The sequence below is a fragment of the Pteropus alecto genome, unplaced genomic scaffold (assembly GCF_000325575.1).
Source record: "Pteropus alecto unplaced genomic scaffold, ASM32557v1 scaffold87, whole genome shotgun sequence".
Taxonomy (NCBI): domain Eukaryota; kingdom Metazoa; phylum Chordata; class Mammalia; order Chiroptera; family Pteropodidae; genus Pteropus; species Pteropus alecto.
Window position 1 is genome coordinate 9,208,735 of NW_006443225.1, and position 22,191 is coordinate 9,230,925.

The window sequence follows — 22,191 nt, forward strand, 5'->3', positions numbered from 1 at the left end:
TGTTATTCTTAGAATCTTCCTCCCCCCTTCTATCTTTATTTCTTTTATGCCAAAGCTAGCACTCAGTTCTCAATTTGCTCTAGAATTAAAAAAAAAAAAAACTTTCCATACACTTATAAATATTCAGTCTTTAAACCTAATTTGCTATACTTAGTTCACATGCCTTCAAGCATTTGTCTTCCAATTTCCACTGAATAAATGCGTACTAATGAGAACTAGAGCAAGCTGCTGAGGCAAAGCTGGGTGACTTGGGTCTGGCCTGCCACCAGCTTGTGATAGGCGGGCAAATTGAGTTAAAATGAAAAGTCTTGTCAGCTGAAATTCAACATGGTAGCCAAACAGCAAGCTGTCAATCATTCCAGCCAAAACAAGGGACTGCAGGTAATAAAAGGTCGTTGCGATCATTACTGAGCTTGGCTTTCATGTGCAAGTTAATTTTAATTAAACATGATCTCTATCTGTAAATGTTTTATAAAACTTATTGTGCATAATAGATTGTTAATTTATACTAACATTTAGCAGGTAATAAGACCCTCTACTTATTAAACGCATTGTAGAAAAATGGCTATCAAGAATGCAAATATTTGGGGGATAATTTGTACCAGGCACTGCAAGGCACCAACAACTGCAATGGTGATTTGAGATAAGGCTGCCTGTGTTTTATTAAGAATCGAGGTTTGCTGACCGGTGTACACCAGGAAAGTGGATTACTGAAGTTCCATACCTGGCCTACACATCAGAGCCTGCACTACCTTCTTCACCTGGCTGGGGAAGATTTGTTTCTCTTTGGGATATAAAAATATTCTGATTCACTATTCGTTGTAAGCAAAAAGCTAGGGAATCTGTTGAGCTAAGATGCTTTACAATGTAACTGTGAAGGGAAAGGGCAAATGGAAGGAAATGCTGATAGAAAAAGGCGTGTATGTTTTGTTTTTTGCCCTCAGATGTCGATTCTAGCTGTAATAATTGACAGATGATTCTCATTTGCAGATTTAAGGCACCGAAGCAGGGTAGGACTATCAAGAATGCACGTTACAATGCAAACACAAATAAGCACATCCAAGTTTCTCCCTCGCGCTGAGGCCACGTCTGTGTATGTGGAATGAATGTACTGTGACATGGCCAGGCTGTTAATTTGGATCATCGTAATGATTGGTGCAGACTGTCATACTATCTGATTAGCCATGGTGATCAGTGGATGGCAGCTATGGCTGGAGCGAAATGAACAGCCAAGCCCTGCCACAGTCTTCTGGGGCCGAACGCTTGGGCGGTCTCAGAAAGAAGGTGGATGAGAAAGGGGAGTAGGGGGACCTGGAGCCAGTGTGCTCTAGAGGATGTGAGGAAGTAAAGCCAGGGTCTAGATGCGTGTGCGTTTTTATGTAACTGCCTTCAAGACAGGTGAGAAAGTAAATCTGAAATTGTAATCATCAGATAATTGGAAGTAAAAGAACAAATTTTTGGCTAGACAGTTGTATATTTTAAGTAAAGTTAAAAATAAACCTGAATTGGTACGAATGCCTACTTTCATTCCGCACTGCAGACATGGCCTTTGGTTTACTGCTAAAATAGAGAAATATAAATTCAACATTCATATAGTCCATAAACATTTATTCAGGTACTACCCTGCTCAGGGCACTGGGCCACTGCTCTTTGTGGAAAAAGGAAACACAGCATATGGATTTGGCCTTCATGGACACTGCAATGTATGTAGGTAGTTCAAAGTTGAAAGGTACATATAAACAGGAATGCTCTCAAAGACCTTGGTGAAGATACCACACAATTTCTGACGCCATAACTCCAATGGCGGCGGTCACTACATTTAAGTGGAGTTATTTTTTCTGTTCTGAGCTGAAATTTTCCTCCCTTAAACTTCCACCCTTTAGAAAACACGAAGACAAAAAAAAAAACTTCTAATTCCTCTTCCATGTGACAGCTCTTTAAAAATATTTAAAGACGACTATCATGCCATTTTTAAGCTGCATGTCAGAGGAGATATGGCCTTCAGTCTCCTGACATCCTGAATGAATTCAATTAGTCACTGAGCCTCTAAAACGTGGCAGAACTGGGTGTGCTACTTCAGTTGGAAAAGTAGAGAGGAACTACTTTCTCTGCCCTCGCTACCATATGTCTATTAACGTTTTGTTGGAAGAAAATGAGCAACAAATTTTTGAAATACTAACATCACTGACGTGTCTTAAGCTTTCTGATATCCCAGAGATTATTATCAGCACTGCTGGCTGCCCATTAGAATCACCGGAAATGGTTAAAAAGTAATAATAATAAATGCTCTATCCCAGATCAGTGGAATCAGAACCAGCACATTAACTAACACCTTTAACTTAGTGGGTGTAAACCTTGCACATTACAATCATCCAGGGAACTTTTCAAGCCATCGGCCTGCACTTCAGACCAATGACATCAGGACCTCTTTCGGGGAGACCAGGTGTGAGCGCTTTTTGAAGCTCCTTAAACGGTCCCAGCGAGGGTTCCAGGCTGAGAACTGCTGCTTCGAACCCTTGTCTGCTCAGCCACACATTGATTTCCTCATCCTATTCGTATGCAGTTGATTTTCAGACCTAAGGACAATCATCTGCATTCTCATTAAACTTCTCTTTCGATCCTTTCAACTTCTGCTTCCGGCATTCATTATATCATCTAACCCTCTGAGCTTTGTGCTGATGTGAAAATTTGATAAACATTCAATCAGTGTCTTTCACTTTTTAACCAATGTTTCCTATTATGTACAAAAATCTCACTACGTGACTCCTGGTGGACCCTTTGTGGGAGGTGCCTCTCCCCTGAGCTCCCGTTAGAAGTTTCTAATATAATGTAAAATTTATACTTCTCACATATCCCCACTGGAAGAGAGGATTTCGTTAAACTTTACTATTGTTGTCTAAATTGTTTATGCTTTTAATTTTTAGATACACAATTATTTTATAATATTAAATAAGCTTTTTCAAAATAACACCTACAATTGTGCCAAATATACCACACTAAAATGTTTATAATAAGGGAAACTGTGTGTGTCAGGGGAAAATGGAGACTCTATTATCTTTGTCACTTTTCCATAAATCTAAAACTATTCTAAAATGAAACGTTTTTATTTAAAAAAATTGTCCACAAAATTCTGATGTGAACCTCTAGCTCCAACCTCACCCTCATACCCAACTGCATTTGAGAATTAGTGATACACATCCTTCTAAAAAATAGTGGTCAAGGTCTCCGGTACATCTCTAGAGAATTTTTCCCTGAGGCGACAGTGTTATGGGCTAGCACTGAAGTTAGACAAATCTAGCATCAATTTCTGCCTCTGCCACTATCTAGTAGTGTGATTTGGGGTGGTTAACTAACCTTTCTGAACCTTGTTATCCAATAATTAAATGAAAATAAAAATACTTGAGGATTAAATAAGCTAATCTATGTAAAGTAGTTAGCACAGTGCCTGCCACATAGTAAAATAATCGTTATTAATATTTTTATTTGTAATGTCTCATCCTGAAATTAAAAATACAGCTAACTCTATCATCATCTAGCCTGCATTTTCAGATCTTGTCCATGTGCAGAACATGGCTGGCTAAGCTGAATCGAGATACAAAGAATTCCTCTTTCCTCTCAGTTCGGACAAAGGAAAAGGACTGTGATGATTCTGGTATCAGCCAGGTCGGAGGGGAAAAGCCTGGGTGTGGACAGAAAATCCTTTACCTCTATGACCTCAGGCAAGTTATTTAGCACCTGAGAATTTTCTCATCTATCAAAATAACGAGAAAAATAATAGCTCTCCCAGTTCCCTGGTATCTTGGTGAAGATCATATGAAACAATACAAGTCCATAAAACTGCTTCGAAATATTGAAATCATTAATAGATTTAATATGGGCTCTACCTAATAATTATTATTATTTGTTATTAAAGAATCTGTACTTTTTCCAACTAATCGTTTCTGTTTCTCCCTCCTCCCCAACGACTCACACACACAAAAATGGACTTAGAGTCTTTTATAGAATTTAGCTGGAGAATCACTGTAAGCTATTAATTCTAGAGTTACTATAATATATGATCTCCTCTTTAAAAAAGTATTACAAATTTTGTGGAGTGCTAGTTTTACGGCACCTCCTTTTATTCTAATATCCCTCATTTGGACCATATTTGCAACTTTTCTCATTTTGGGGATATGTAACTGAACAAAATTGGGTGTCTGCAGTTCACCTAAGCAGTTCAGGAGTCATAATCCACTTTGTGTTATGTTCTTTCTTAGAGTCCAGCACAGTTGCTCTTTCCACGTGTGCTACTCAGAAAGAGCCCTCCTGTGGGACAGGGCGGACTGGAATTTGATACCAGCTTGGTTCACAACTACTGGAAAATGAAGAAAACAATTAAACACTGTAGGGATGGCACTGAGGCTAAATATCATTTTAGTGATAACAACAGATAACATTCATTGAATTCATTTTTTTATTAAGTTATTTACATCCATTATTCGTGTAAAACTTGAAGTAAGAAGTAGGACTCAAGATTATTTGCTATCTCTGTATCAAAATTTCACTTTTGAGATCTTCCTCTCCTTGTATTATCTCTTCCTTTCCTCTTAGAGTTTTTCAAACTTCCATTCTATCAACAACTGCTCCTATTGAGATTTAGGCCCTATGTAACAGGTATCTGAACCTCATTGTATTTATTAACTAACTTATTTTAAAATTTAAATTTAATTGTAGAGACCCTTGCTAAATTGACATAACATTTTAGTGATATCATGATAAGCAGAATCCTTATAGTAAGTTACATAATAAACATATAAAAACATAAAATTATCTTTTTCCTTAAAAGACAAGGGTAGAGTGGTTTTAAAGAAAGAATTTTGAGAGCATTGGATAAAAGCCTAAATCCCTTACAACCTCTTACAACAGACGACTGCTTTGGGCTTGAGATTTAAAAGCCTACTCTATGTTACACATTTAAACTTTTACTGACATCAAGTGTATATTGATGTCAGAAGAAATGTGAGACCATCGAGACCTGCAGGATTGAGCCAGGAAGGTCAGTAGGACAGACACTGTGATTTGCGTCACCTACACTCCATTGGGCTCTGTCTTCTATGATCACTCTACACAGGAGAAATACTTCTTGTTGAGGAATAAGACACCCTTTTCTATGGCACTCTAACTTTCCTTTTCAATCTTGCTAGATAATAAATGTATGCTGACATGCAGTATCTCTGTAAAAAAATATCTCCTTTCCCTTTGCTGTTCCAATAACAAATTTCTCCGTCCTGGTTAAAAAAAAAATGCAGCATTCAGCCCTTCATTTCATCCTTATGATCTTTCTTCTTATAATAATAAAAATTCAAGATATCTCCTTAAAAAGAAGTTGTACTTAGAATACACAGAATTGTCTCCTTAAAGAGAAGAGAAGAAGAAGCACATACACTCACACCATGTGCTGCACTGTAAATATTTAACTCTATAAACCTTGGCTTTTGCACATATAGATCATAATCTTTCGATATACAGAAATATGGTTGAACTATGACTAGATGCAGAGGTTATCTGCTGTATCACTGAATTACATAAAACTTTGCTTCACTCTGCAAAAACCAGTCTAAAACGCACACTATTTTCTGGAAATTAACTTCTCATAATGAAGGTTATCTGGCCTCTGCTGGTAACTGAGGTCAACCTGAAGAGAGGTCCATCTTCTAGATGGCTAAAGGCTATAAAGGCGCTGGTAAGTGAGCTGTACATTTACGAGAGCTCCGAGGATGAAAATCCCTAGCTCTAGCTATGGACTTAAATGGACCCAAATTATAGCTCTGGAACTTGCCATTTCTTCTGATCGAACATATTTAAAACTTTTCTGCTTTAATACCACAATTTTAAAATGATATTTTCTTTCGATAATGAGCACTTGAGAGTAAAAAGAGAGTTGATGAATTTCAACCAAATTTTTAAAAGTAATAACTGCCTGCAGAATACAAACACGTATCCCTTGAAGTTTATTTGCTCTGCTTCCCAGTATACATCATCTAATTCATAAATGAAATCAAAATTACTTGAATATATAAAAAATGCAACCTTGGTCTTCACAGGAACTATAAATCTCCTACCCAGAAAAAACTGTGTATCCATGTAAAGGCAAGTATTTCATGCAGATTTTGTTCATTTGTTCCTCAATAATTCTCAAAAGAAAAATACAATAATATTTATATTTTAATAATATTGAGATTATTTTCTTTCTCCAAGCAAATGTAAAATTACTTTGATAATATATGCTAAAAACAGCCAACTACAAGGTGTCACATTTTTCCTAATTGACTAAACGAGCTAGCCAATGGCCAGTATAAAGAGAGCTTCTTGGAATTGCCTCTGATGGGTTTTATTCTAACCAGTGTGAAGAATGTCTTGGGCCATTCTTCTTAAGGCCAGCCAGTGGTCAGGACCTGTAGGGCCTTTGCACCCAGAAGTTCTCACCAAAAATCTGGAACATATTTAGAAAATAAAAATTGAGGCCAACATGGGCTAAAATACTTGCCTGCATTGTCAAAGGAGCAAAGCAACAAAGATATAAAGACTTATTCTTGTGTTTGTCCAAAGGGGCTGGGAATATCATACAGTAAAGGATCCCACGGGATGAAATATCAGTACATAAGGAACAGAGAATAACTCGCTGATGTGGAATTTCACTTTGGGAATTCAAATTCATCATGTAATGACGGTGGTCTTATCAAAACCAGTAAAGGAGAATGCAATCCACTGTCATCAAAAGCTCATGTCTCTGGCATACAGATGTGTATAAAAACGGGAAAACAGTTTTGTCACTCCCGACCTCAAACGTCTTTAAAATAGTGACCATGCATGTTTTGTGAGTCAGTGCACAATGGATTAAAATATTTGACATTTCACAAGGAGTAATTTGTAGTTGTCGGCTTTTCTTTTTCCTCCCTCCCTTTTTTCTCCCCCACCCCCAAGCATGTTTAAATCATCAACTATCAGCAGAAATCACTTGTACTCCATTTTTGAGAATCATACACTCCAAGCTGTATAAAACATCCTAATCTCTGCATGAAAATATAGACACCATTTTAGGGTAGAATAAATACATTTTACACATAAGTTGCATTTCTAAAATACTTTCTTGTTCAAACCCTGAACACCTCTCTTGTAGAGATAGAGCAGCAGTGTTTGGAAAGCATTAGCACACCAACAGATGCTCAGAATCAAATGACTTAATAGGCAGAAACTTTTTTTTCAAATAATTGCAAAGCTTTGGTCTAGCCTTTTGCATACCTCGCATAGTTAATTACCTAGGCCTTAATGTTTACATGCAATGAGAGTATCTACAGCTATAAACTACATAATTTATAATTGATGTAAATGGGTGTTATTATGTCAATTAGGCAGCTGTGTCCTCCACCTCTTGGTAAACAGCTTTGAGAGATAAACTGAGTTTGCGAAGAAGTAACCTTCTTTTCTTCATAACATATACAAATAAATTACCTAGGTAGACCAGGCTGTCCAATTGTTCTCTGGTGATGTGGATGGAAAATCCGGACCCTCGCTTTTGACCTGTTGACTGCAGCAAATGGTCAATTTCGTCACGCAGCGCTGCCATAGCTTCTGGGTGCCGTAGAAGGTAATACATCACCCAGAACGTAGTTGGAATAGTGTTTGCCACAGAGGCCCAGAGAAAGCCTAAATGATGTGCTGGGAGAAAATAAGTGAAAAGGAAGATTAATAGCGTTTATTACACTGATTAGATTTGCAGTGTGCTAATTAAAAGATGTTAGGACACAGACCCAGCCAAGGATCAGTGCATGCTAATGAGGACCAATAGGCTTCTGAAGTCTAATTTTCTGCTTAATGAGAATAGTTTAAAATGTAATGTGTGTGTGGTGGGGAGGAGGACAGGGTAGGGAGGTGGGAGATGAGCTAAGAAGAGTAAATGCAGCTTAGTTATACTCTTTCTCATTATCACCATTAAGTATCTTGTTTCAACACCTCAGCAAAAAAAAAAAAAAAAAATCAATTATCACAGAGGGTTGTTTCAGAATAAAACATTTTATCATTAGCCAATTAGAAAGAGCATAAAAATTTTCAAGGTCGCCATTTTGTCTTTTTATTTCAAAGGTCTATTGTAAATTATTCTATTTTAGACAAGTAATCACTCAGAAGTTTCTTACCTCCTATTTCGGCGTCCTTGAACGTATAGTATTTCTCCAGAATATCTTGCCTCATTTGAACAACTTCTGACAATTCTTGCATCTTAGCTATGTTTTCTGATGTCAAGCATTTTATAAGCTTCTTTTGAATAGACTTGACATTTCCTAGAAGCTCAATGGGTATGTCTGATACTAAGTATGGGAATTTGTTATCAAATTTAAAAAAATCATCTTGAAGTTCAGTAATAAATTTTTTCCTATCACCAGCAAGAAATCTTCCATATATGGTTGTAAATGTAATTTCAAATATTACTGAGCTGCAGAATGTCAACAGATATGCCATGTCCCAATTTGTGCTTTTAAATAGTTGGGGTTCAAACACTTGTTGTAGATTCTGCATAGTGTTTTCCATGAGAACATCCAAAGATTTCCCTTGTAAAAGCTGATAGCAGTCATGAAGCTCATCGTTCAGGTCATCATTGGTCATCAACTTTTGGATCGAAAACACTTTCTTCATTATTTTCTTAGTAAACATTTGAAAGCTTAATTTGTGATTTTTTATCACTAACTGGTACTGGCAAGGGTCCAGAATCAATGTTATGTACTTTCCTAAAAGAAATGAGAACATAAGCTCATTTGGTAGCAAAACAAACAGCCTACCCCCAAAATTTGAAAATATTTTAATTGAAATTAGAAAAGTTTCAATAGGTAACATCTAGAAAGGTGCAAAGTTTAGTAAAAATTCATTTCATTCAAAGGTTCACTACATGTTTGCTTTTTAAATGGAAGATGATGGGAAAATCTCTAGAAGCTTGAAGTGAAATATTCTGCCAAATTAATGACTATTAAAAAGATAGTGTACCCTTCAAATTTTTATTTTAACAAAGTATCTAAATATTTAAATTATCCTTTAAATATTCTCAGAATCCCTTGACATAAATGCTTCTCACATTTTTTCACACAAACAGCAAACAAATGAACAAATCAAATTGGTAAGATGCCATTCTATTACTGATTATTTACTTATACTTCATAAAGGGCTTTTTCATACTTGATAACATCTTAGCTTTGATTGGATACAATAATTTTAACTAAAATAAATGACGATATGGTATGAACCAGCTACTCACAAATGAATGACTAGTTCAACGCTAATAACAAATCACAAACACCAGCATTTTCATTTTTATAGATGAGAAAATAGTGACTCAGGAAGATTCAATAACATGTTCAAGGTCACATTCTGATTTGTAACTGAAATGGGATTCCAAACTAGAACCTGTCCATTTATTCATCCATGCAACCATTCATACATTCATTCAACATTTATCGAGATCTAGACACTTGGTTGGATCTCGTTTCTTTTCTTTACATCTTTATATCTCAAGAGGAACGTAGTGATACACAATGTAAGGGAGGCGGTCGGCTTCATTCTGTTTTCAGGTGTTATCAGAAAGGGTCCTTTGAGGTGGTGACATTTGGTCTTTTCATATATCAGTGTTGTCCAACCTTACCCGATTGAGAGACTTAGGGTGCTGGTTAAAAATACAGATGCCTGCCTCATTCTGCATCAAAAGGTTTGGAGGTAGGACCTACAAGTCTCTCTGTTTGACATGGGCCTTAAGTGATTCTTATAAAGGCACACTGAGGCACACTGAGGAACACAGTCATCCTATGGTCTGTATCTTAAAATTGGCAGGAACCTTGGAGAGTTCCTAGTCCCCCGTCCCCCAAATCCCAACCCCCTAGGCATTTATCAGTTGAGAAAGCTGAAGAAAGTCAAGAGAGGTCAAGGGCCAAGATCACCCTGCCTTTGTAGTGGCAAGAAGTCACTGCCCATGCACTGTTCTTTTCTGAACGCAGTGCTGATTTTTCTCACTAGAGTACTGTTTTAAGACTCTTTCTAATTATACATATTACGCAGATAGTATTCATTAACAACATTCAATAAAGCTTTCCTTTCCAAGAACACACGTGAAGTTTAGATGCTCCTATACACTTTAATGCCTATTTCTTGTCTTCCAGAAAAATGATAAATAATTAGACAGTAAAGTGTGTCGGATCGTCTACACTTTCCTCTTTACCTCATCGTTCCTCTGTGTGTGAGCATGTATGTGTGTGTAGCTTTCTTAGATGAATAACTTCTCACTTGTTATTTATGGTAACTCTGACAGCATCACAGAACTTACAGTCGATTTGGTATAAAATTTAGGATAAAGTTCTGAATAATTTTCAACCTAATCCTAGAAACAAAATAAATGTTTTCTTTTTGTTTTACAATTTTTAAACACAATTAAAAATAAATCATTTGACTTAAGTTTTTTCACTCCATTTACCCTTGATTTACTTAATGAGACTGGTCAATCTAAGAATGAGAGTAAAGCTAGAAATGACTACTCATTCTGGTCAGATCCCAAAGCTGCATTTACAAAATAAACTCCATTTATTTTCCCTCCAAGGAAAGAAAAAAAGGACTCAACTGGATTTGGGCATATTTTATGACACCTGCTTTACCATAGCAGCTTAATTAAATAAAATTTCCAGCATCTGCCTGACAAATAATTGAAAAAAAAAAAAGAGTCAATTCCCTTATTTTGCAAAAGACAATTTTAGGCAAAGCTGTGTATTTTCACAGGTGGTGATTCATACTTTTCTCCTTTCACTAGATGAAAGGATTTTACTAAATATCTTTAGGGTTATTTTAAATTTGTCACTAAAGTTCAGAGAATGGCTAAAAGGTTCAGTTTGCAAAACACGATTTTTAGAGAATATTTTGAAATTTTTCCAGCCAATTTTCTACATTCATCAAAATTTAAGTAGAAAGACAACACTATATTCAGCTGTGACAGCATGAGCTACAAATACTCATATATTCTCTCTTTCTTTTTCTTTTTGCGGGGTGAGAATTTGGGAAGAAACTCTATAGTTAGTTTCACATAAGAGGATAAAAGCTAAATGTTGAAAAGCTGATTCTGGCTTGCAACCAGTTATTAATATATATATTTTTAAAATAAGCAGTTGTTGCATATAGGCTCTTTGATTTAAAAATCATTACTGATTAGTTTAAAGCAATTTATTTGTAGATAAAATTCTCACGCTTTCAAAGCCCTTCGCATTCCAGGATATGTATTTTCTCTTTCTCATTCTTATTTTAATTTTCTTCAACATCAAGGCATTGTGTTTTATGTACTTTCTGAGTAAGATGTAAATTATTTTAAAAGTAGACATTTTTGATTTTTTGGATTTTGCTTTTCGAGTGGGTTTGGAAGTACTAATAACCCTGGAGATGTTAGCTGGCTTTCCAACTTTTAATCTTCAGTATAAACAATTTAAGCTAAGTTTTCCAAAATTAATATTAATTTAAACCATCTGTCTACCATCTGCTAATGTGAGATGCAAAACCAAGTTTCTTTGTAATCTTTAATCAGACAGTTAGGAAAACACATATACATTCATAAAATGGATTTAAATTTCTTAACAAAGGAAATCTGAAAAGTTATTCTGAAGGCCATGTATCCTTGGAGCAAAATTAACTTTTTCTCTGGTGTGGTTTTATGTAAATGATGCCAAGTGTGTCAACAGGCAAGTGGCCTAGTTCACAAAGATCACAAGGTAGAAACTATGTCCTTTGCCAGGCTTTCAAAAGAGAAAGGACTGCTGTCAGCAGCTGATATCAAATATTGATTTAAAGAATATCAGAGTTTGCATTTGTCTAAAATACAAGTCAAAATGCAGCTCATTTCTGCAAAAAATATATACATGAATATATATCATCATCCTTGGGAGCAGCAAATTTGCATTTGAAATAGGGTCAAATTTTTAATGCCTTCATTGCCAATAATTTCATTCTCTTCCTTTTTATAGGAGCTGACTAGGTCTCAAGATATTTACTCTAGCATTCCTATATATTTTGCACATGATCCTTTACTAAGTCACCGGCCTTTTCACTTCCTTCAAAACTATTTCTTTCAGGAAGGTAAAGCTACATGATGCAAAGTATGTCAGTAAATGTTAAAAAACAAATTAAGTCATTCACATTGTTGTCATATATACACAAGAAGTTTGACATCTGGATCATTATAAATTGAATTTTGATGTTTTCATTTCAGATATTTGGTGCTTTACAGAGATGCATCCATAGGAATTCAGAACAACTATTTCACTATTTGGAATAGAAATGCCTAATCACCAAATATGAGATAAATTTGAATTTTAAAGAATTTTTCCATAACTATAAGCCTTTAATCTCCATGGTTAGCTGGTTTTTTGATAGTTTTTTTTTTTTTTAATCTCAAGTTGAAAATATTCGTTGGAAGAGTAAAATATGAACTAACTTTTTATTTTATGAGGTTGGCTACGTTATACACTCTCCCTCCTATTAGGGAGATTTCGCTAGCTGTTGACAATGACGTACAGTAGTGCTTCACTGAGATGACATCCGGGGAAAATGACTCCGCTGCACCACCACACAGAACCAATTAGAGAACTATTTTCTGCGACAGGTCACGAATTTACGTGGTTTCTCATGAAAAGATGTACCTTTTAATTTCTTTATTAAGATGACATCCATGTCCCTTGAGACTTTTAGGGATGACAATCATTTGCTCATCGTGCAAGTACATAATACTCACTGAAATCACACTATGGGACAAGGGCAGAAGACTCTGCTCCTTGCTTCACATTTTCTAAATGAGCTATTTTGCAAACTGATCGTTAGAACCATAAATGTTAATGGTACATCTTGACAGGAATTTTTTCAAACTCTAGTAAGAAGCCAAAGAGACGTAGTAGCGCATATTCAACTGTGGTTGTTTACTCTCAAGTTCAAGAACACAACAATGGTCAAATTATTTAGACATTAGAAATTCAGCAAGCTTCTCAGTAACTAACACTAAAATATCAAGTGTCAGCAGAAATTGGTTGTTTTTTGAAAAGTGAATATAATTATTTAAATCTGCCACAGGTTTCTGCTTAATCAACTTGGGTTATTTCTGTATAATGTATTTAATAGGAGAACTAAAATATTCAATAATTTGTTGTATCTGCTCATTAAAACATAAGGCTTAATTTTTTAAAGTAAGAGTGACTTTTTTAAAAGTGAAGAATATAGTTTTGCATTATGAAGTGTAAATCTCACTATTTATAGCCTTTATTTGTATTATAGTAAGTATTTTATCAGCTCTAAGGTATTGGGAAATTCCTCATCAAATATTTATTGTGAATCAGTCGTGCTGAGCTCTGGAGTAAATGTTGGTAATAGAGGAGCTAGAAAGTAATCAATGGAAAGAGACAAGTGAATTAGCAATACATTCACAATTTATTAAATGCTATGACTGAAGTGATATTGGGAGTAATTGGAGCCTGGAAAAGAAGAATCAACATAACATGGAGAGTGGAAATGGTCAGTGAAGGCTTTTAGGAAGAAGTGATATGTGACTCTGGCCTCAGATGATGAGTCAATGTCAGTCATTTTTTTCACGATGACTCAAGAAGAGAAGAACAGCATTCTGACATAAAGGAAATGATTATGGATTATGCTATAAACTGTGATTTTTCTCTTTCTAAGATGCATGATTTTTTTTTCCCATTTCACTTTTTCTGGAATCAGAGTGCATACAATTACTTTTTGAGAAGACTTCCCAGCTGCCAAGCAAAAGAGAAAGTTGTGATGGAAGGAGCATTCCCGCTCATTTGAGAACTCAACCATGCTGACAATTTCATTCAGCTAGATCATATTGTTTTCAGATTACATTAAAATGGTAGCACTAAAACGAAGTCACTCTACGCAAAAAACGTTGCTTCCGATACTCAGCAAAGTAATTACAGTAAGAAGAAAGTACCAACATTCTTTATGAATAGAACATACTATTCTAAAGAATAAAACAAGCATAAAGATGTCCCAGATGAGGGTTGCACCAAGTCATCGATAAAACCAGAAGGTGCAGTGTCAAGAGAATGAAGAAATAGAGTTTCAAGAAGAAATGAAGGACTGCTATTGTCAAACCAGGTGGAGAGATTTCGTCAGGTGAGGGTCCATTACTGACGTCAGCAAGGCAGAAGGCTGGTCATGGTTAGGAGGATCTAGGAGATCAGCAGCCAGAGGTAGCAAATAGAGGTAACTCTCGAAAAATTTGAATGTTAAAGAGGAAAAAAAAAGAAGTGAAAAGTAACTAGAAGTTGAGTACAGGAGAAGCTTAAGCATTGTTATAAACTAAAGATAAAGACCTGTGAGAGAAAAACAATGAAGATACATGTGTGGAAGGAATAAATAATAAAATGCCAACCCAGAGGAAGCAGGAAGTAAAGGTCATGGAGATAGGTAAATGGATTTTCTTGAACATTCTTTGAAATTGGGGAAAAGATGGTAAAGACATGATACATTTGGTAGGTGCGTGCGGATCTGAGTGAGATCATACCTGACGTCTTCAATTTCCTTAGGAAGGACAGGAAATCTTGAGAATGAATTGTGTTGCCGTGGTAAAGACATGGTACATTTGGTAGGTGTGTGCGGATCCGATCATACCTGACGTCTTCAATTTCCTTAAGAAGGACAGGAAATCTTGAGAATGAATTGTGTTGCCAGAGCTCAGTGAGAGATGCAGAGCTGGGACACGGCCTTTTCCGGCACTCTCGCCAGCACACCCAACTGGAAGTCAGAGGGCAGAGGAGTGTGGACAATCTAGTCTGTAGAGATCAGCCTTCAGAGCACAGACAGGACAGACAAAAGCCAAGAAAAAGAATAGCTAGCCCAGATAATAAGCTGATGTGGAAGATTGTGTACAAAGACGGCCACAATAAATTCCTGCTTTCTTCCCATAGGTGCTCCTTTGCAATATGACGCTGCCACTCTGCTCAGGAAGGGTGGAGTCTACATCCCTATCTTTGAATCCAGGCTGGCGTGTGACTTGCTCTGACTGATGGAATGTGGTGGAAGTGAGGTTCTGTAATGAGGCCTTGCAACTATTCCTCTTACTCTCTTAAAACACCAGCTGACACGTAAGGATGTCTTCTTGAGGATGAAATAGCATGTGGACAAGGAGGTCCAGCCAGACATGTAATAAGGCCACCGTGAACCATCTAGCCCCGATCAATCAGCCAGGTGACTCAAGCCACACAAGTGACCTACATAAGACCAGTTGTTTTGTCATTAAATTTGTGGGAATTTTGTTATGTAGCAATAGATAGCGATACATCTGGACAGCATGGGCCTTAGAGAGGATGAACTAAGAACACTGCAGCTTCCTTTCTTATCCCTACGAGGTTGGGGTTTGTAGTAAATAAACTACATATTCAAAAATAGTTTTCCTTGGTATTAGCTCTACAAATAAAACAATAATATACAAATACTCCATATTTTGCCTAGAGAAAAATATAATGACATTCAAGAACAAGTGAGGAATTATGATGTATGAAGTGCTGCTTACCCCCAAGGAGAAGAGTGAAAATGTCGCCATGTTGCTTTTGAAGAGTCCTCATGAAGCCTAAGGGATCTTTTTTAAATTTCAGGGCCTGTCCAAAGTAAGGAAGCCAGCCTTTTATCAATGGAGGCTCGCCAGGTCTTCTATAAGAAAAAATAATAATTATAAAAAGTAAATTTAATAAATTACATCATTCTTATTTTCGTACATGTGGGTTATTAATCCAGTCTAGAAGTGGACTGGATGAACTGCACAGCTTTTTTTCCACTGTTTTATTCAATGGCTCCTATATAATCATAGAAATGTGTTTATTGAGCCTCTAGTATGTGTGGCCCTGGGGTAGACAGTTCAATTCAGAGCTTTTGGTGAGTAATTTTGTAAAGAAATTTTATATTGTAAGGGCCAAATGGCTGGCTGAAATGACAGATATATTCAGTCAATATTTGTGTCTGAGGGTTCTTGCTATGCTCTGGGTGTTAGATGTCAGGTGTTTTAATGGCCATAATAAAGTTCTTTGTTATCAGATATCTATTCGACTGGAACTATGTAATTAGAAAAATATCAATTAACAATCTTTTCTTAGAAATTAAATTTTTTTTAAAATTTTCAGTTACAGTGGACATTCAATGGGCAATTAGTAATCTTGAAAAAATGTTTTATGTTATTAAGAACAATAAAAACATCAACATCGTTTCCAGGAAGTATATTTTGTTATATTCTTTTATGAAGATTTTTATTCAAACTACCAATGAATAGAAATATTTGTTAAATTTTATAAGACTTTTTTAACATACGAAGCATGTTCAATGAAACACTGAAATACTATTAATTAAAAAACAAGTTTCTTCCTTTTTGACCTATATTCCTAGCAAAACTGGAATTCAAAATTTCTTCCTAGCCATTTATTTGGTGAACTCAATCTGATTTAAAGTAAAAAAAAAAAAAATCAAAGCCATTTTATCCTAGGAGGGATTAAAACAAATATTCAAGAGAACTCTGATGATTCTCTGTCCCATCTGTGAAGATGACATAATACAAGCAGACCAACCCATTTTGATTAATCACAAGATATTACAAGCTCAGATCTAATCAAAGATCAAGATTACGATCATACTCAACGTGGACTTTTATGTAGTTAGATTAACCCTATCAGAAGCTTTTATTTTCCCACAACCCAACATGGGAGACTTAAACTTAAAAAACAAACAGTCTGGGATGTGATAGAAATAAAGAAAGTATATATCAGAACTTTGCTTTCTGTTTTTAAAAGACAATTGATCTTTATACTAATTTACAAAAGGGATGCTGCTGTTTAAATCCATATACTTAGAAACAAGGAAACGAGAAACATTGCATAGAAATGTATATCTTGTTCTTCACTCCTTTTCCTGTTATTTTCTTGAATGCAAATTTTAGCAATGCAGACTCCGTTTTTTGAGAAATACGAGTGTACCAAGACAATATGGTAACAGTTACTTTTATAGCCAAAGATTAAACAAGAAGAGCTTGCACATATGATTGTAGAGTAAAATCTCCAAGTTAGCAACTGCCATAGCACACAGGCTATCAATCAATAACCCTTTCAAAATTTGCAGGTGATCTAGTTTACAAAATTTCTGTTCAATATATTAACTCTCTTCCTCGGTCTACTTTTACTCTATTTTGTTTAATGTTGCATGAATGTTACAATATGACAAAGATTTTCAAAGGCTTCTTGTCATATTCTAATTTAATGCAACTAATTTCATCCTCTATGTTCTGTCGTTTGGTCAAAAAACTGTATTCTTCTTGGGAGTCAGAAATCCAGGGTATTGGTAACTTAATGTTCAGAGTTAGGGAAACACATTAGGAAGCCATTTTATTGTCATAAAGATGAGAGGGTCATCATTTCTTACAGCTGTGTTCATTTTGGCAGCAATAAGCTTAAACCTATTAAATACCATGTCACAACTTTGCATATTTTCAGGAAAAAATATAGTGCTAGTTCAACTTATGACCCATAGAAGACAGATAACAGAAATCTGTCTTCATTAGTACATTTGTAAAAATTATTTAGGGAGAAAAGACATTACCATAATGATCTAGAAAGGCCTGCTGACACTTGGTGCAATACAAATACTGCTATTTGTCTCTCATGCTCTGTGACTTTGAAAATGAAATACCCACTGCCCACTGCTGAGTTAGGGGATAGGATGCCTAATGCTTGTTGGGGATTATCAAGTTCCGAAGTTTAAAGAAACAGGTCCTGAAGCAATGATGGGTAACTAAAACAAAAGTAACGAACAAACAAAAACCAAAAAAAATCCGTGGTCCATACCCCGTCTTAATCTCACCCAAACAATACATACTTCTCAAATATCCTCCTTACTATTTAAGAGACTACAAGGGCACATCTCAGAAATTATAAAATTAAATCTTAGAGAGGTTCTCAATGATTAAACCCAAGTTCTATACATAAACCATTGCATCAAAGCTTGCAATTTCTTCCATACAGGCTGTGGAACACATCTTGAAGTTTATGCAAAATGCCAAGTATGGTCCAAACTTATATGGAAGCAAATAGTGGAGAATTCAAGTGTATAAAATGGCTATAAAATAGAAAAGACATATAAGATATTTTTCTTTAGTTAAAAAGAAGCATCTAAAGTTGAATAGAGTGATCAACACCAAGTACTTGGTTTCTAATAATAAGTAAAGTTTGTCTTTATGCCACACCTTTAGTTAAATAAATAGGTAAAAGATTTGGCTAGTGATCTATAACATATTGTTCCCATAGACATTTAAAGCCCAGCACCTTCCATAGCAACCTATACTTATACATTTTTTCTTTTCTATTTTTCCTGTGATCATTCTAGGCTAGTAGTCCAGGTTACTGAAACAACCTCGTAAGTGTTGAGCAAACTTTGTACACGTACACCAGTTCAGGAAAAATGAAAGTATGTGTTCATTAAAAGTTTTTAAAGACATAAGATATCTGTATTAGGTCAAGTAATATCTCTAAGAGTGCCTTAAAAATTTTAAATTTTTCCTAACCAGTAAAGATTTTGTCTGTGTGATTAAAATTTCAGAAAGTACACAACTGATGCCTGACAGTGTCTGATTATAATACTGACCTTTTGAATAAATTTTATTGTTGAGCAAGGAAATTTTGAAGCTGCTCTGCTTTACTTTTCCTTGACTCACTTTGGAAGCTACTTAATCAGAAAATGGAATTTGCCTCATAGTTCCTCTTAGAAATGTATTCCTGAAATAGTCTCTATTTCTCCACACTTCCTTGGCTCCAACGTGGGCATGTAGATACATATAAATGTCCTCGCAACTCTTGACACACAAGAATCAACATCTTCTTCAGGATATTGGGAAGAGAGGACCTCTTTGCAGGGCTATGGATGGAAGATCCCAAAAGAGGAGGAGCATGTGGAGGACATGGCTGACCCTTGGCCACCAGCAGTGAGACCCCAGGTGGCACCAAGGAAGTGCAGAACCACACGCCTTATTTTGCTGGGAAACTAGGCAGGAATTAAAACCAACAGGGGCACTTCAGTAATGGGCACAGGCTTGGAGGACCGTGCGAAAGCCCTGGCCAGGAGGTACCTCTGGGAAGTCAAAAATGACCAAAGTGGCATCCATACAATGGGACTCGCTAGAGCAACAGAAAGGAAGGGGAAAGAAGAATCCAAAACCTCTTTTAATATTTATACCGAAAGAGACTAAATTTAAACTAGAAGTGACCGAACTACTTTTCACTGGAAATATTCAGTGTGTTCTGCAGAAATAGGAGCTCAGGAGAAATCTGAGTTCAGTTATAGAGGAATAAAGTCACATTTCTGCACACCTGACTCATACTGGGAAATCTGAAATCCAGTACACTAGCTATGTAGATGCTCAGTTTTATCATAAAAAGAGAATAATAATATATACCTTAGGGGTTTACCGTTTGGGCTAGAGTATTTGAAAGTAGCTGGTACATAAAGCAGGGTTAGTTTTCTCTACTATTCATATATTGTAAGCAGTTGGACATAGTGGTTTCGTTCACGCATTCTCTGGCTGAACGGTTTCATTTGTCAACCCGCCCTGCTCATCTCTACCTTCTATGTAGTTGCTCAGGTATGAAGGAAGAACCTCTCCATCCTTTCAATTATTAGCTAAACAAGGTTGGTAAGTACCCAGATACACATGAATTTGATGACTTCAGGTGAGCAGGCAAAAAGACTCAGCAAAGAGCTGACCTTCTCAGGGAAAGAACTATATTTAAATAGTGTCATTGGGTGTGTCTGGTTATGATAAGGTTCTCTGGGTATGATCTGGTCTAAAAGATAACAAAATTTCTCAGCACAAGATACAAACAGATATTTGGGGGTTTGGGGTTAAGGAGCAAGAGAAATGAAGAAAGGGAGTGGAAGGACAAGGGGCAAAATCGCAAAGCTACATCATGGTGAGCTGGGACCTTGTGACAAGGACAATGACAGCACTAACTGGGATGGGAGGGAGCTTACAGGAACAGAAATGACTAGTCTTCATCTCTAAGAAGTTGTCTGCTGGCCTGGGAGCCACATGGCCTTTTTTAGCTCAAAACGTTCCGTAAAAGTCTGTTATACATGCCACACAAGCTTATGTCAGTGGTAGTTGAAAAATGAGGGGATTTATTTAGTGGAGGGATGTTACAGGGTGGAGGGAAAGGCTCAAGGACTTCACGAGCAAGGGGCAACACGCAGAGGGAAGACTGGATGCGGGGAACGCCAGCTCCCCAGCCTGCTTTGCAAAGGACCCTCTGGGTACCGAAAGGGGACCCTGACTTCCCGCGTCCTGTGGGACAGACACTTCGACAAGTTTATTTGAAGTATTTGTATACTAAAAGTACTTAGATGTCAAAGGCCATCGTGACCTCAGCAATGAGAGAAGTCGGGTCAGTTGCAGAGCTGCTCTCTGAGATAGGAGAGAGAGAGAAAAAGGAATCGCAGTCAAGGTCTGCTTCTCTACCACTCTGAAGTCGGTGTAAGAAGTGGGGTCAAGATCATTAACGAGACTCAGCAGAGCTCCTCCAGGTACCAGAGACTGCTCTATGAAGTCAAAATAATGAAGGCCTTGGATCGCCCCAGTATTGTGATGTTAGCTGAAGTGATGGAGACAGAACAAACGCTCGATCCTGTCACGGAGTATGCCAGTGGGGAAGATGTTCGATTACCGAGTTGATCACAGCGGCATGAAAGAGGAGGCCCGGGGCAAATTCTACCAGGGTCGGCTGTACAGTACTGCACCCGGAAGTTTACTGCCCATGTACGTGAAGACAAAAAACCTGCTTTTGGACGCCGCCTCGAACATCAAGTTTATAGGCTTCGGTCTTACCTTTGGCTGGATACCTGTGTGGCAGCCTCCTTATGTCGCCCTGAAACTCTTTCCAGGGTCAAAAGTAAGGTCTCTCTGAGGCGGATGTGCGGAGCCCAAGACTTACGCACTGGTCAGAGGATCATTATGTTTTGGTGGACAGAACTTTAGGCAGCAGGAGGAGGGGGTACTGAGCGGGATAGACCATTTCCCTCCTACTTGTCCATAGAATGGAATTTCTCATCCTCAGTTCCATCAAGAGAAGTGCTTTAGAGCAAATCGGGAAAGTTCCATGATGACTGTGGCTCATGAAGATGAGGAAAGAAAAGCTTACACCGAGCCACTCCTTTGCCACAAGGACCCTGGTGGACTGAGTGATGATTTCCATGGGCTCCACAATGTGAGGAGGGGTGGGGAGAAGCACGGATGTGAAAATTATCTACAACTAAGAGACACTACGGCATGCTGTATGACCAGAGTGCATTCATATGCTTTCCAGAGAAATCTGTTCACAGTATACTTTTAAGTAACCACAGGCACATAGCAGATTATTATTTTCCTTAAAAAATTATGTGAATATAAATTCAAAGAGAAAAGTCTGGTATGCTTTAACATGCTAATGGTCGTTACTTCTGGGTGGTGAGATTATGGAGGTTTAGTTATTGATATCTTCCAATTTGCACAACATGAACATACAGCTTTTGAAGAGTACTTGTCATTTATTTTGTAGCGTGTCTTTCAGTTTGGGTCGTCTGATGGTTTCTCATGATTAGACTGAGGTTGTAACATTTTTGGAAAGCATCCCTTACAAGTGACGTGGCCATCTCAGTGCATTACTGTTTTTGAAAATTTTTAAAAGTGCTATTTTCGTATTAACATGAAAGCCATGTATAGAAGGCACAGTCTTCTAAAAAGTAGATAATGGCAAAAAAATATGCTCTATAAATGAATCAAAGGTTGGTTCTAAAAATGAGAGCAACAGTCCCAAGGTGGGTGAGTGAAGAAGCCACCTGAGAGTCACCATAAGGACGAGCAAGACCCACCCTACTGAAAATGAGGAGCCGACACTGGAGCTCCGACTCTAACTGTGCAAGTGTGGACACACTGTGTCACCTGGATGCTCCATTGCTTATTCCGGGTCCAGATGACATGTTAATGAGGCAGGCAGGGTTGGTTTCTGTGATAGCCAAGGGAGGGAGGAGGTTTCTTCACAACTGGGTGTGCAGCTGCCAGACTGTGACAACTGAGGGCCCTGGTGGTCTCTGCAAGGCTCCACTCGGAAGAAGAAGCCCTGT

The 22,191-nt window shown here is 37.1% G+C and overlaps 1 protein-coding gene across 1 annotated transcript in view; it reads right to left on the minus strand.

Moving 5' to 3' along the window:
• The window catches only part of LOC102888293 (25-hydroxycholesterol 7-alpha-hydroxylase), a 154,929-nt gene that overhangs the window by 14,863 nt on the left and 117,875 nt on the right, over nt 1-22,191 (minus strand). Inside the window, exons 2-4 of the mRNA XM_015598698.1 lie at nt 15,578-15,714; nt 8,175-8,762; nt 7,492-7,698 (exon numbers count right to left, since the gene is read on the minus strand). Of these exons, the coding sequence (XP_015454184.1) occupies nt 7,492-7,698; nt 8,175-8,762; nt 15,578-15,714 (932 nt within the window). The remainder of the gene's footprint in view (nt 1-7,491; nt 7,699-8,174; nt 8,763-15,577; nt 15,715-22,191) is intronic.